General features: G+C 45.3%; 3 protein-coding genes across 3 annotated transcripts; 1 reads left to right on the top strand and 2 right to left on the bottom strand.

Moving 5' to 3' along the window:
- Positions 1-368: 368 nt before the first annotated feature.
- On the bottom strand, positions 369-1,457 carry EI90DRAFT_3114795 (uncharacterized protein; the record flags this gene model as incomplete). The annotated part of the gene is made up of 3 exons (XM_039062711.1): positions 369-1,057; positions 1,111-1,335; positions 1,403-1,457. The coding sequence occupies 3 exons, from the start codon at positions 1,455-1,457 to the stop codon at positions 369-371; spliced, it is 969 nt and encodes a 322-aa protein (XP_038923987.1).
- Positions 1,458-2,383: 926 nt separating this feature from the next.
- EI90DRAFT_3010910 (uncharacterized protein) lies at positions 2,384-2,770 on the bottom strand (the record flags this gene model as incomplete). Its single annotated transcript, XM_039056420.1, has 1 exon — positions 2,384-2,770. The coding sequence occupies one exon, from the start codon at positions 2,768-2,770 to the stop codon at positions 2,384-2,386; it is 387 nt and encodes a 128-aa protein (XP_038923986.1).
- Positions 2,771-8,418: 5,648 nt separating this feature from the next.
- On the top strand, positions 8,419-10,781 carry EI90DRAFT_3114794 (P-loop containing nucleoside triphosphate hydrolase protein; the record flags this gene model as incomplete). The annotated part of the gene is made up of 8 exons (XM_039062710.1): positions 8,419-8,472; positions 8,541-9,010; positions 9,066-9,093; positions 9,146-9,373; positions 9,431-9,610; positions 9,664-9,849; positions 10,075-10,102; positions 10,153-10,781. The coding sequence occupies 8 exons, from the start codon at positions 8,419-8,421 to the stop codon at positions 10,779-10,781; spliced, it is 1,803 nt and encodes a 600-aa protein (XP_038923985.1).
- Between the last annotated feature and the right edge of the window lie 1,381 nt (positions 10,782-12,162).

Here is a 12,162-nt window from a genome sequence, read left to right as displayed (position 1 = left end):
CGATTTCGGACTGAGGTTACAAGTTACTATGTACATTGTATATAAGGAGGGGTCCGGAATCAAAAGGAGTGAGGGTAGGACTAAAGGAGATGGAAAGAGGAACAACACCGAGGGTCAAGGGTTTGACTCAATGGTGTTTCTCAAAGGAGGAATGAAGGGCCATGGCCCAAGGAGGAAGGAAGGAGGTTGGGAGTGGGGAATGGCTAGCTGACTGAATAGAAAGTAAGCAGCAGCCCAAATAGGAATGAGGGAGAATAGCGGAACTGAATGGAGCAATGCAATAGTTACAAGGTCCGACGTAAGTCCGGAAAGTCCGAACTCGGAAGTTAAACTCCGGAATATTGGCAAAGGCAATTAAATGGAATGAGCTAACCAATACAATGGGTATAAGCGGAGGTGGGGTCAAAGTCCGAGGTCGGAGCTAAGACCGGAGGTTCCGGAGACGGAGACGCGAACGGGATTCCGGAGCGGAGGTCCGGAGTCGGGAGCATAGGTTTTGCGTACTCGTCTGGAAGGTGTCGTGGTTGGGGTCGGACCCGGAATGTTCCGGAGTCGGACCGAAGGTGGTGTCCAGGCTGGAGGTGGGATAACCTCTTGGGAGTCGGCAAGGAGAAGGTGATGGAAGGGAAGTAGGGCTCCGGAAGTCGGAGTTCAGAGTTCCGGGAGCCCGGAGTGGAGGTCGGGATTGTATGGATATGACACATACCAAGAATGGGAGGGTCAGCTTTTTGTGCTTTTCTCCCATCGACAAGCCCAATGAGGAAAGAAATTGAAAGGATAACCTCTAGGGTCTTTCCCAGCCCCACCTCATCAATAATGGCCATTCCCTCTGGGCTAGAGCACATGGGATTGCATTCCCTTGTGAAAAAATGCTGTACAATGGCTGCTGCAGCCACTAGCTGGTGCCACATGGCCTCCTGGACATAAAACCCCTCTGGGAGTGTCCTGCCTTGCTTCAGCAGAGTGTAGGCATCTTCCCACTGCTCCTCAGTCCCTTTGGTCCATGCCATTGTGGACCCCAGAGATTCGATGTAAGGCCCATCTGAATGCCCCCAACCTGGCAACTAGAGTTCAAGACAAAATGAACCAGAACAGAACAGACAGGCTTACCTAGGCACTGGCGGAGCCAGGCATGGGTTTTATCCTTCCAAGCCTCAACACCAATATCGCCCAATCCGAGTGCATCCTCACCCAGCTCCTCCATATCCTCCTGGACCTCCGGAATCTCCAGCTTCTCAGTCAACTTAGACATGTGTCCGAGATGCTCCAGCCATCTGATTTCATTGATTGGATAGATTCCAGACTGTTCAATGACTTCATGTTGCTGAGCGTTAACTTTGAAAACCCTGGAAATGTCCAAATCAGAGCAGGAAAGCAACACCAGAATGGCAAAGGGGCGTACAATCTACCGCTTTTCCTTTTCCTGATTCAATGGAAGGCAATGGCTGGTCAAGCATCGCCTTTAGATGGTGGAGGTGGGCCTCAACTGTGTTCCGATGGGCAAGAACGATGGTGTTGTAAGCATGCTAGGGATGTAACCCAGCAGCAAACAAGAAAAGAAAAAAAGGGGGCAAAGAAAATCTTACTACCGGTAAGGCCGCACACAGTCCCGGTGCAAGTGCACGATACTAATAAACTCTTTTAAAACTCAGAACTCACCCTGGTCCTTCTTGGACAGTCATCAGGGAGTCAGACTAAGCTCTTTAAACGTGTGGAAGGGTCGCTCAACACCACAGTCTTTGTAGCACAGATGAGGGGTCCAACAACTGTAAGTACAACGCAAACTGGGTGTATATATAGAAAAAAAGAGAAATCAGAACAAAAAACAAGTAAAATAGCCGATGGATGGTGGCGATGGAAACAGGAAGAATGTTGAGAGTTCGGCTAAGAAACAATAAGGCAAGAAAATGTCCACAAGGTAACAATAAAATCAATAATTGAGGCCCATAAGGTCAATATCAGCCATCAATCTCGCTTCTCCACCGCATGCCCGTCATCCTAACTCCCGTCCCGTCCTTCCATCCTCTTCTCCTGATCCGTCGCTGTCCTTCAAGCCCAAAATCGTGTGAATTGGTGGAAAATTGGTGGAGATATGGGGGAAATGGTGGATATCCGTGAATTTTGGGGAAGTGGCAATATGAGTCTTGAGAAAAAAAGCATGAAAAAAATTGGAAAAAATGTGGAAATGTGCCGTGGGCATTGTGAATGTGTCGGAGGCTTGAGGGTGCTCGTTGGAGCCTCGAAAAACGTGGTTCTGGCCTTGTTTGTGTGGTATTTGCTGTGCCCTCCTACAGTGTCATTCTTGAACTGTTTGGAGATAGTGGCATATTTTGAGTATCCCATTTGAAGAGGGCCCATTGCTTCCTGGGCTGATCTATAATCATCATTCTGAAGGGCTTTTAGAGGGGTAAGTACTAGTGTCCATGACTGGAAGGGGAGAAAACATGCCAGTAAGAACGGTGTCCATCTCCTCTTTTGCCTTGTTAAAAGCCCTCATCTTGGTCTTAACCCTCTTGCGGCAATGGTTGTACCAGAAGATGTTTGAGACCAGCCACTGGATTCCCACCTGGAACTCCATCCAGATATCCAGTTGAGGGCCTTGTCTAAACACAGCCATCCCCAACATGACCTCAGCTGCAATCTGGCTGACCTCCAGCTCCAAGGTTGGCAGTAGTTGAATGGAGTCACAGCTCAGAAGATCTGGCTCTTCCATCAACACAGAGAAAGGATAGCAATCAGCTCTTTTGGTTTCCTCCACCAACAGATCCATGATGCTATTCTCTTTATACCATTTGACGGCAATGAGATTACAAAAGGCATTGCGACCACATGACATTCGACACCATGTCGAAGGTATATGGCAGGCATGAAACTTGGATTCCTCAACAACTAGGGATTCATTTGAAGGAGTTGACTCCATTTTTGAGACAGTAACTCGCTCAGAGCTTTCCCACAGCATCTCAGTGCATGTGCTTCAACAACATTGGCATTGACCCTCAAACACTCAACCCTCAATCCTCATTGTGCCCTCGCTTCTCCTTGTCATTACCACCATCAACTGGCTCCAGCGCCAAACTACCCAGAATTCGGTATCGCGCTACTGGGGAACCATAGGTTGAATGGGAGGATCGGGCACAGCAGTACGCCCCATTTCCACTCCCATAGCTAACCCATGCCCACAGCTACTGATTTCGCTCTCGCCATAGAATTCCATACAATGTGCGATCAACTTCGCACTGGAAGACTCAGTCAAACATGGGTGTTTAACTGATGTCCTTTGCGTGCTGGGGTCTCTACTGGTTGGTGCTCAGCACCATTGTCAGCTTGGGCTGGGGCGTCGTGCAACTTGTGTGCGGGCTTGGGCTCCTCATCGGAACCGGGACTTGAAGCTAGGGTTGGGAGGCCTTAGCTCTTTGGGCTTGGCTGGGGGTTGCTAGGCTGTGGAGGTTAAGCCTTTTGTGCCTGCACTCTCATGTTGTATACAACAGTTTGGGTTGGTGCTGCTATGGTAGGCACCGCCCATGGGCTCGGGATCGACGTTGGACAGCAACTCGATACTAAGGCCTCTTGGCCTTAGCTTGAACTTGGTGCACTCTGGTGCTGTGAGATTGGGTATGGTTGCGGCATTGTGCACTGCGCTTGGGGGACTTTAACATCAAGTATGACGTTACTGTCTAGCAATGTAGGTGCCATCTGGTGTCTCCAGCATGAACATTTGGGGAAAAGGGTTCGTATGTTGCGGTATTGAGGACTGACGACATGTCCAACTCAGGTAAAATCTGAGAAATTTCAAATGACAAAGGCATCTTGCACAACCTGTGTGGACCACCATGTTGGAATATCAATGCTCATTGACAACAGCCAAGCTGCAGCGAGGATTGGGGAGTTTTTACTTTAACTTAATATCATTGTGACTAACAACGACTATATCCTTTTTGTTTCAGAGTTGCAATACCATGCGCTCCCAATTTTTCCTTTGTCTTATATCATCAGTTGCCACTGGCAATCGCATTAAGCGATATTGGTGCCAGTCGTATAAGTTACGCTGGATGCCATAATTTTTCTCCCTCCCTCAGTTCTCCATTACAAGGCCGAGGTGATACCATTTCCCTCCTATCTGTGTTTGCACATAACTCATTGTATTTTTGTGTTACAGTTACACGTGATAGGCAAAATATCTTAATATATTAGTTCTCCATTACGAGACTGAGTTACACACGATAGCTCCTATTTGAGCTGCTCCTCCTGTACCCTGTGACCCACCAGGAGAGTAATGATCATATGCCCCTACACCCATCTGTTGGGATTTATGAGGGGGAATATGATGTGTTTTTCCTCTTTCTGGGTGCTTGCTTCTTTAGCTAGACACTTTCCTCTTGTACTCAGCGTGTAGATAGTCGATATGCAGTGTAGAATTGAGCTCAGATGGAAACGATTGTGTGGTTTCGCATGTGAGAATAAGCGTGCAAGTCGCATTCATCACTATTGCTGCCGCTGATGCCAAATGGACCCCTATGATCCGGCCCTTCTTTCCTCCAAATTCCAAGTATGGTCTCATATCCTGAATACTTACCACCCAAGCCACGGCCCTCCCATACCACTGGCCCCTTTGATTGCTCATTTGTTATTGTTATGTCATTTCACTGCTTATTCCTCTTGCATGTACAGTAGCCATGATGTATAAGATCCTCATATATATACAGGTGGTTTTACCCTACAATATGACAAGATAAAAGGACTATGTCATGGCTTATAGTGGGACCTTTTGACATGATTCTGGTCGCCACTCATGTAATTCTGGATAGCGCCAGTTGGGTATAAAACCCATATGAGGCTGTGCACACTCTTTTTTCTCTCGGGTGCAGGAATATGGATTGGGACAGTGGAAGGGTGGGCCTGCTCTTCCACTGTCTAGCAATCCCAGGCTCTCTAGCCTGCCTGTTAGAGATGAGGCGCGGATTCAGACGACTCCGGAGTGGAATTGGAGACTTAGCGTGGAAGGACCTTGGCCTCAGCGACTCAAGCGGAGCGCTGTGCCATTGCTGTTTGTCCATTTGGTCCTTAATTTCACAGTAGGCAAGCAGGAAGTCTCTAGGGGGCATTCAGGTCGATTTCGGACTGAACCCAAAATGAGTATGTACAAGTGCCAATATATATAATGGAGGGGGCAAAAGCACAAGGAAACAAAGGGGATCCGAATCGGAACGAAGATGTCTGAATGGGAACAAAGGGAAGACAGAAGCGGAGCAGTACCAAAGGTCATAAGACAGATCCTGTGATACGTCTGAAAGGAGGTAGGGAGGGCGAGGCCCAGAGGGGCAGGAGGATGAGGAGAAGTGGGGATGATGACTAACTGGCTAGAATGGGAAGAAGCAGCAGTCCAAATAGGGATGAGGGGAAAACATGAGAGATACATTACAAGCGGTGAAAGTGCCGAAGGTGATCTGCAAAGCTTGGAGGTTGCGGAGCTTATGGAGGCAGGGTTGAAAGTCTGAGGAATATTGGCAATGGTGTTTATGTAGTATGAGGTCACCAATGCGAATGGACTAAGACCGAGGTGGAGTCAAAGTCCGAGGTAGGGACTATGATGGAGGCTCGGAGCAAGGTATGTATGAGCGGTGCCTGAGTACGGAGTATGGGACAGTGGTGGAAGGTCGTAACTTGGCAGGAGGTTGGCAGAAGAGTACCAGAGGGAAGAGAGAGGAGAAAGGGAAGAGGGAAGGAGTGGTGGAAAGGTGAGTTGTCAGGTCCGAAGGTGAGTATCGGAGTGGACAGGAGATGCGTAGGAGGATGGTGGAAGAGTGGAGGTGTTGTGAGGGAGGAGCGGTGAAGGAGAGAACAAAGGAAAGTCAGTTGGGAGGTTCAAATGAGACCACCACCAAACTGTTCCCTGGTTCTTTAGTTAGGATGGGGAAGTGTACTAGTGTTATTTATTGTAAATATAGTACCAATCCGAGTGTTTTGGCTAATTCTATTTTTATGGGTTAGTTTTAAAGTTCCTGGGAATTGACTTACAGATAAACCGAGCCCTGCGGAGCTGTTTCTTTATTGAAATTTATTAATTTGTCTAGGTGTAATTCTGTGTAGCGTTGTTTAATTTGGATTTAAACTTGAATTTAATCTTCTACTTGGTGAAGTTTCAAAGATTCTATTCAGTTAATGAATTTGGATGGTGTCTGGAGTGTCCCTTGAGTTCGTTTTATTTTTGTCTTATTTTATCGCTTGTTTTAACAGTAGCAAAATAACTGTTTTGTGTTTACACTTTGAAATCTGGAGTGTTAACCAGCTCTCCTCTTGAAATATCTACTTAATATTTCTCTCCTTAATTGCTGCCTTTTACTACAGTGGCAATCTTAACTGTATATCACTTTTTCGCACTGGAGTGACAACCAGAAATGCTTGAGAAAAATAATACTCTATTTTCTTACTTCTCTAAGGGGGGCGAAAAGTGGCAGAAAGGGTCTCCCTTTTATACTCCTTGGGTCGCCTTCCTTTTTCACGCTCTACCTTCTATTTACAGGATTTATTTACAGTGTATTTTTCTCAAACTGAATAAAAATGAAATTTTCATGCTATAGTTCTACTGTGCTTTTGCTGCGCTGAACTGCGGTTCTACTGCAGTCAGACTGCGCCTAGAATTCTTATTGTCCTCCCTCGCCTAAGCTATTTTAATGGTTAATTAGAACTTGGCTGCACTGCATTTGCCGCAGTTACCTATTTCAAATTCTATATATATACCATTAAATTTGCTATGACTTGATGACTCTGAATTCAAACTTCGCATTACTATGCGTATGGCTGTGCTGAGACCTTCAGCTGATCTATTCCATTTTTATTTAGTGACATTTAGTTAAAATGAGACTGAAATGGTAAATGAGTGAATTATTCAGGTTTGAAACTGAAAGAAAAAGTTGCTAGTAGTCAAGAATTACTCAAACGAATGTGTTATAGCTCTCCACCTCATTAGAATATCGTTCCCTAAAATTCCCGCCATGGTCCGTCGTAGTTTAGTGGTTTTCGTGAATTTTGTTCATATTCCCTGATTTCCTTTTGTATTATCACATCCTAATCCTCCATATGTATCGTTGGTTGTTATAGTAGGTTGTCCTTGAAGATATCATATTTTTATCTATTTTATTTAGGACTCCGGACCTCTTGAAGCTGTTTTCCCGCGCATTTTCAGGTTTCTAACTTCATGTCCTTGTATCTCATTCATTTCTGGATGTTTTCTCACGTTCTTAGTATCATAAATTTTCATTTATTCCCACCTTTCCAATGGTACTAATATTGTGTCCTATTTCCTGGTATTCGTTGAGTTAGCAAGGATTCGCGCGCACATTCGGTAATCATGTGCGTCGTTCGTATGTGGGAGCCGTTTTCGTTTATTTGTTCGGGATTTATGATATGCGCGGGTGTTTATTTCTTTCATATGGGCTTCTGTGATTTATTTCAGATTTTTCCCTCATGATCTAAGGTTGTTTTGCACTTTCTGTGCTTTGTTTTGACCGGGCTCTTCCTTATTTGGACAGAAATTGGTCTTCACGATCTGCCGAAGTGCGGATCTCGGTTCCGACGGCCAGTTCCCTGCGCATCGCCACCCTCACGTGTCATTACACATGATGCGGATTCCTATATTCCCGTCATGGGTATAACTTCACAATGGCTGGACCGTTTGGGCTGAGAATTTGCATAACTATAGTTTCCTATTTTTCATAATTTCCGTGTAAATTTCGTTGTATGTTTTAATTATGGATCCTACGCAATCATCGTCTTGTCCCTGAGCTTGGACTTTTGATGTCGCTATTCCCGTTATTGGATTTCTCATTAACGCATGATCCTTTTATTATGAAAATTTGGGAGGATTAAGAGTAGATCCCTTCCTTTCTAATGGGCTATCAAGCTTGTCTCGGTCGTTACTAGTTAATCTTCGCGCTTGCTTTTTAGACATTGTCCTTGTTTTGCAGGAGTTTTAGTCATATCTCCGTCGTTTATGGGTAGTTTCCCCTGTAATTACTCTCATTGGTTCCGTTTGGGGGACATCTACATTTCCTATTATAAACACGACTTTGACTTTTGCATTAGTTCCTGAGGAATCTTTGTTCCGTGGTACTTCCATCCTTGCTACGTGTGTGGACGTGGGAAAGTAGTTTCCATGGAGGTTCTCTGATTATTTTTATAGTCAAATCTTGGTCGATTGTCCTAATTCTTGGTTTAATATTTGCTATAAATTCCCCCGAGAATTCCGTCTCGTTGATGGTAAGCTTGAAGTATTTTTGTTATTTTTCTTTCTTTCGATTTATCGTGTATAGTCATAATAATTCGTAAGAATTTGTAAAATTTGTTAAAATTCAGGTCCTTCTATGTTCTCATATCTACTTGTCGTATGAGGTTTTGTGATTTATCTGGCATATTTCCATAATGGGTTTCCATAGTGTGGCCATTATTTCTCCTACAGCGGGCACAGGTGCAGGTGTGAGTGCGGGTGTGGATGCGGGTATGGGCTAGGTCAGGGTGTATGCCCTGACACACACCTATATCAGAACAACATCTCCCCCCTACTTTCCATTGCCCGGTCTTGTGCTATGTTGGTCACACTCACTGCCACACCATTGTTCACTGGTCATAGGGATCTTCTATCCATCGGCCATCTTCTGAACTTCAAAGACCTCTGCTCAGGGGCTGTGATGGACAAGAATAAGGTCTTTTCCAGTAGCATTCAAAAGGCCCATGCTGCCCACCATAAAGCATTGGGTGACATGGAGGATCAAACTTCCACCACAGAGACCAATGAGCTCAGAAACCTGGTCAATGCACAACTGGAACCAGTTTCATGGTTGAAAGGCTGTTTTAAGAGTCATTTGATCCGACACACTGGGGAGTCTAGGGACTTTCAAGGAGAGCCGCTCATTGGGCTGTGTGCTCACAAGCGCTTGGTCATCAAGATCACCTTATCACCCAACAAGATGGGTTTGATCAAGCAAGCACACAAGGACTGCAAAGGCGAGGGAAGGTTGGTCACCCAAGCTGTGTGATGTATAATGTGTTATGTTAATGCTTCTGTTCAGAAGGGATGGTGCTCTTTTTGATCCTTGGGTGAGGCTGTGTGATTCTGCTGGATCTTTCCTACCTAACATGATATTTTTAGGCATTCTATTCTGGACCATGGCAAGAAAACATGTCTCCAGGACTAGACAAGAATTGTCAGTCGTTCAACCTGCAAGAGACTTTCAAGGAGAAGGGTGGAACCAAACTCAAGGCTCTTGTGACTCTCATCTCCTTTTTTGTCCAGTATGGGAACGAAGCAGACCCAATACTAGACTCCAAGGGGACATTGTGCAACGACACCTCTTTGTTGGCTTCCAATGGATCATCAGTTTTGGTCTATTGCAACTGGCTCTGACAAGTCGATCTCATCCAGTCTGCACTGAAGGTCAATGATATCAACTCAGAATCTGCGACCTCAGGTGATAGTGTCCATGTCCGAGATAAAACTCTTAACCATTTCAGTTCCAAGCAGGATTGCAGAGGCAACCCTTGCCATGTGTTGATCATTAGTGGTGTGGGTACAATGGGGCTGAACATCACAACAGCAAACGTTGTTATTTTCACTGTATGCTTCTTGGCTTCTGACCTTGACAATGGTTCTCTGATACTCACCCATAGGATCAACTTTGGAGCCCCCAAGATGAGCGTCAGGTCATAGGCTGTGTGCAACAGAAAGGGCAAACCAAGAAGGTCACAGTAGTCTGGCTGCTGGCAGATGGTACCACAGATACTTTACTGTATCAGTTTTCCCAGGGAAAGGCAAGGCAGAGTGTTACAAAAATGGGGCCGGAGGCGCCCATTTTCGTCCGTTCGAGGCACAGGAAAGGGGAAAGGTTGGGGAAGAGGGTTCATAAGAAGTTACAGATGTTGTTATAGATGTTGTAACATGGAGTTTAACAGATAGTTTAACAAATGGGTTTTCAATGGTAATAGTTCGATAAACTCTATTTATTTACATATCATGTGATTTGGGTGTGTGCAGGGCCCATAAGAGTCTAAATTGGGAAATTTCCCATTTCCATAACACAGAGTGAAACATGTGTTTCCAAAGCTAAAGGTACATCCCTATCGAGGTCTTCAGCCATTTTATACTGACATACTGCCCAGCATTTTTGGCATTGAACAATGATGAAGATAGTGATGGGGATACAAGTGACAGCGGCATTGACAATCGCTCTCCTTCCATTGTGCAAGTGAAAGGGAAAGGGACAAGCCACAAGAGGAAGAGAAGCAACGATGTTGCTGACAAAGGAAAGAAGCAGAAAACAAAGGGGGGTTTCAAGGGAAAAGAAGTTGCCGCCCCCCCCAGCGCTTTCCCCAATCCTCTACCGTCATCTTCAAAGGGAGAAGTCCCACTCCCTTTAGATGCTGGCAGAAGTAGCCCCATCAACGATGGCTCCCTGGATCTGTCTGGAGATGTGCCTCCAAGGTTCCCATCTTCCTCGTCAGCCACTGATTTCAACCACATTTTTGGTAACACCGATGCCACGATGTCAACATCTGTGACTGGTTTATCTCCCATTTCATCTGCCCCTAGCTCCCCTGGACTCTTTGCTTCAACCCTGCCTTCCTCAGGGTCCTCAAGCAACCAAGCGGAGGGTTCAAGACCTTCAAGTAATCCATATCATCGATGGAAACTTGAGATGGTGCCTTCTGACAGTGATGAAGATGGAGAAGAGTTGAACCCCAAACCCTACATCTCACTGACACAGCCAAATAGACCTCGACGACGTTGAAACTGGGCTAAACGTGCATGGCCACTTGGAGGGAATGGATGGTGGAGCAGTGGTGACTTTCGTGTTTATTTCTTGTTGTACACAATTGCATTTACATTTGTATGGCTTGGGCTTGGGTAAAGGGTATGGGTATACCCTAACCCACTGCCAAATATAAGCTTGATGCAGCCTACGATCTTGACAGCCAGAGGATTGAGGAGTCAACGAGGCCAGCACCCCAACCAGCCTTACACTGCTACTTGGATGGGCGTGGTTGCATTGAATTCCTGTATTTTTCCACTTCCACAATATATATGATTCATTTCTGTAAGCATGTGGTTAGGATCATGCTATTTGTACCTTATATACATAAACAATCTGAAACTTCATTGTACCATCACCATACTTGCTCATTTCTTGATGGTTTTCCTTCAGGTGACCGTCTTTATCAATTAATAATTCTCCTGACTGCTTCATCTTGTAATTCTTAAGCACCATATATTCTTGTTGACTTTATATATTTGGGTGCCCTACAACGTTGTGGTTGTGCTGTGACACATTGTGTGCCAGAAATTACTGTCACAGTCACTTGAACATTCAGAATGGAAGGCTTGCATCACCATCACTTTGAATGTAAAGGTGATTGTGGTCAATAGCCCAGCATGTATTGATGCTGCAAGGGCCATGTTTAGTGAAAGATGATTCCACCAACATAATCATGGGGATAACCTATCAAACCAACCATGGGGTGAACCCCATCATTTGCAGTGACTTCTATGGGTTCAAACCAGTTGTCCAGCATAGCACCTCGTCATACTGGCCTGTCAACGTTTCAAAAGACATGGAAGAGGAAGCGATGAGAAAGTGGACCTTTGATATATGGAAATGCAATGACAGACACTTGATGATGCTACGGAAACTATTGCTATCATTGCCCAAAAACAACCCACCTTGGAGTAATGTGCTTGTAACGCCTCGCCATGCAGTTCAAATGCAAGGGAACGATCAATCACTACAATGACATTGCCCGATATTTGTATTGTTTCCCCCTGCCTGCCTATCAGTCAGACTGGATTCTGAACGTTTTGTCTTAATGACTTACACACTTTCATGTACCCTAGCATAACATGTTAGGTAACTAGTTTCAATGCTATTAGTTCAACAACGTGCCCACTCTCTTCCTGTTATGAACTACTCAAGCTCTTATAGCTCCTTCGAAAGTGCCTTGATCAGACTTCGACCGAGTTTCAATCGCATCACAAGCTCCCTTTGATTCGCTTGTATCTGTATCTTGAACTCACTCCCAACTCATTCCAACTCATCACACTTACCCCAAACCCTCATTTCGAATGCCACCCAGCAAATGCCGAATCCCTATCAACTCCCCCGACTCTTTCTGCAG

This window comes from Cantharellus anzutake (assembly GCF_015039405.1).
Source record: "Cantharellus anzutake strain C23 chromosome Unknown EI90scaffold_1, whole genome shotgun sequence".
NCBI classification, from domain to species: Eukaryota; Fungi; Basidiomycota; class Agaricomycetes; order Cantharellales; family Hydnaceae; genus Cantharellus; species Cantharellus anzutake.
This window is presented reverse-complemented; position numbering and strand designations above follow the sequence as displayed.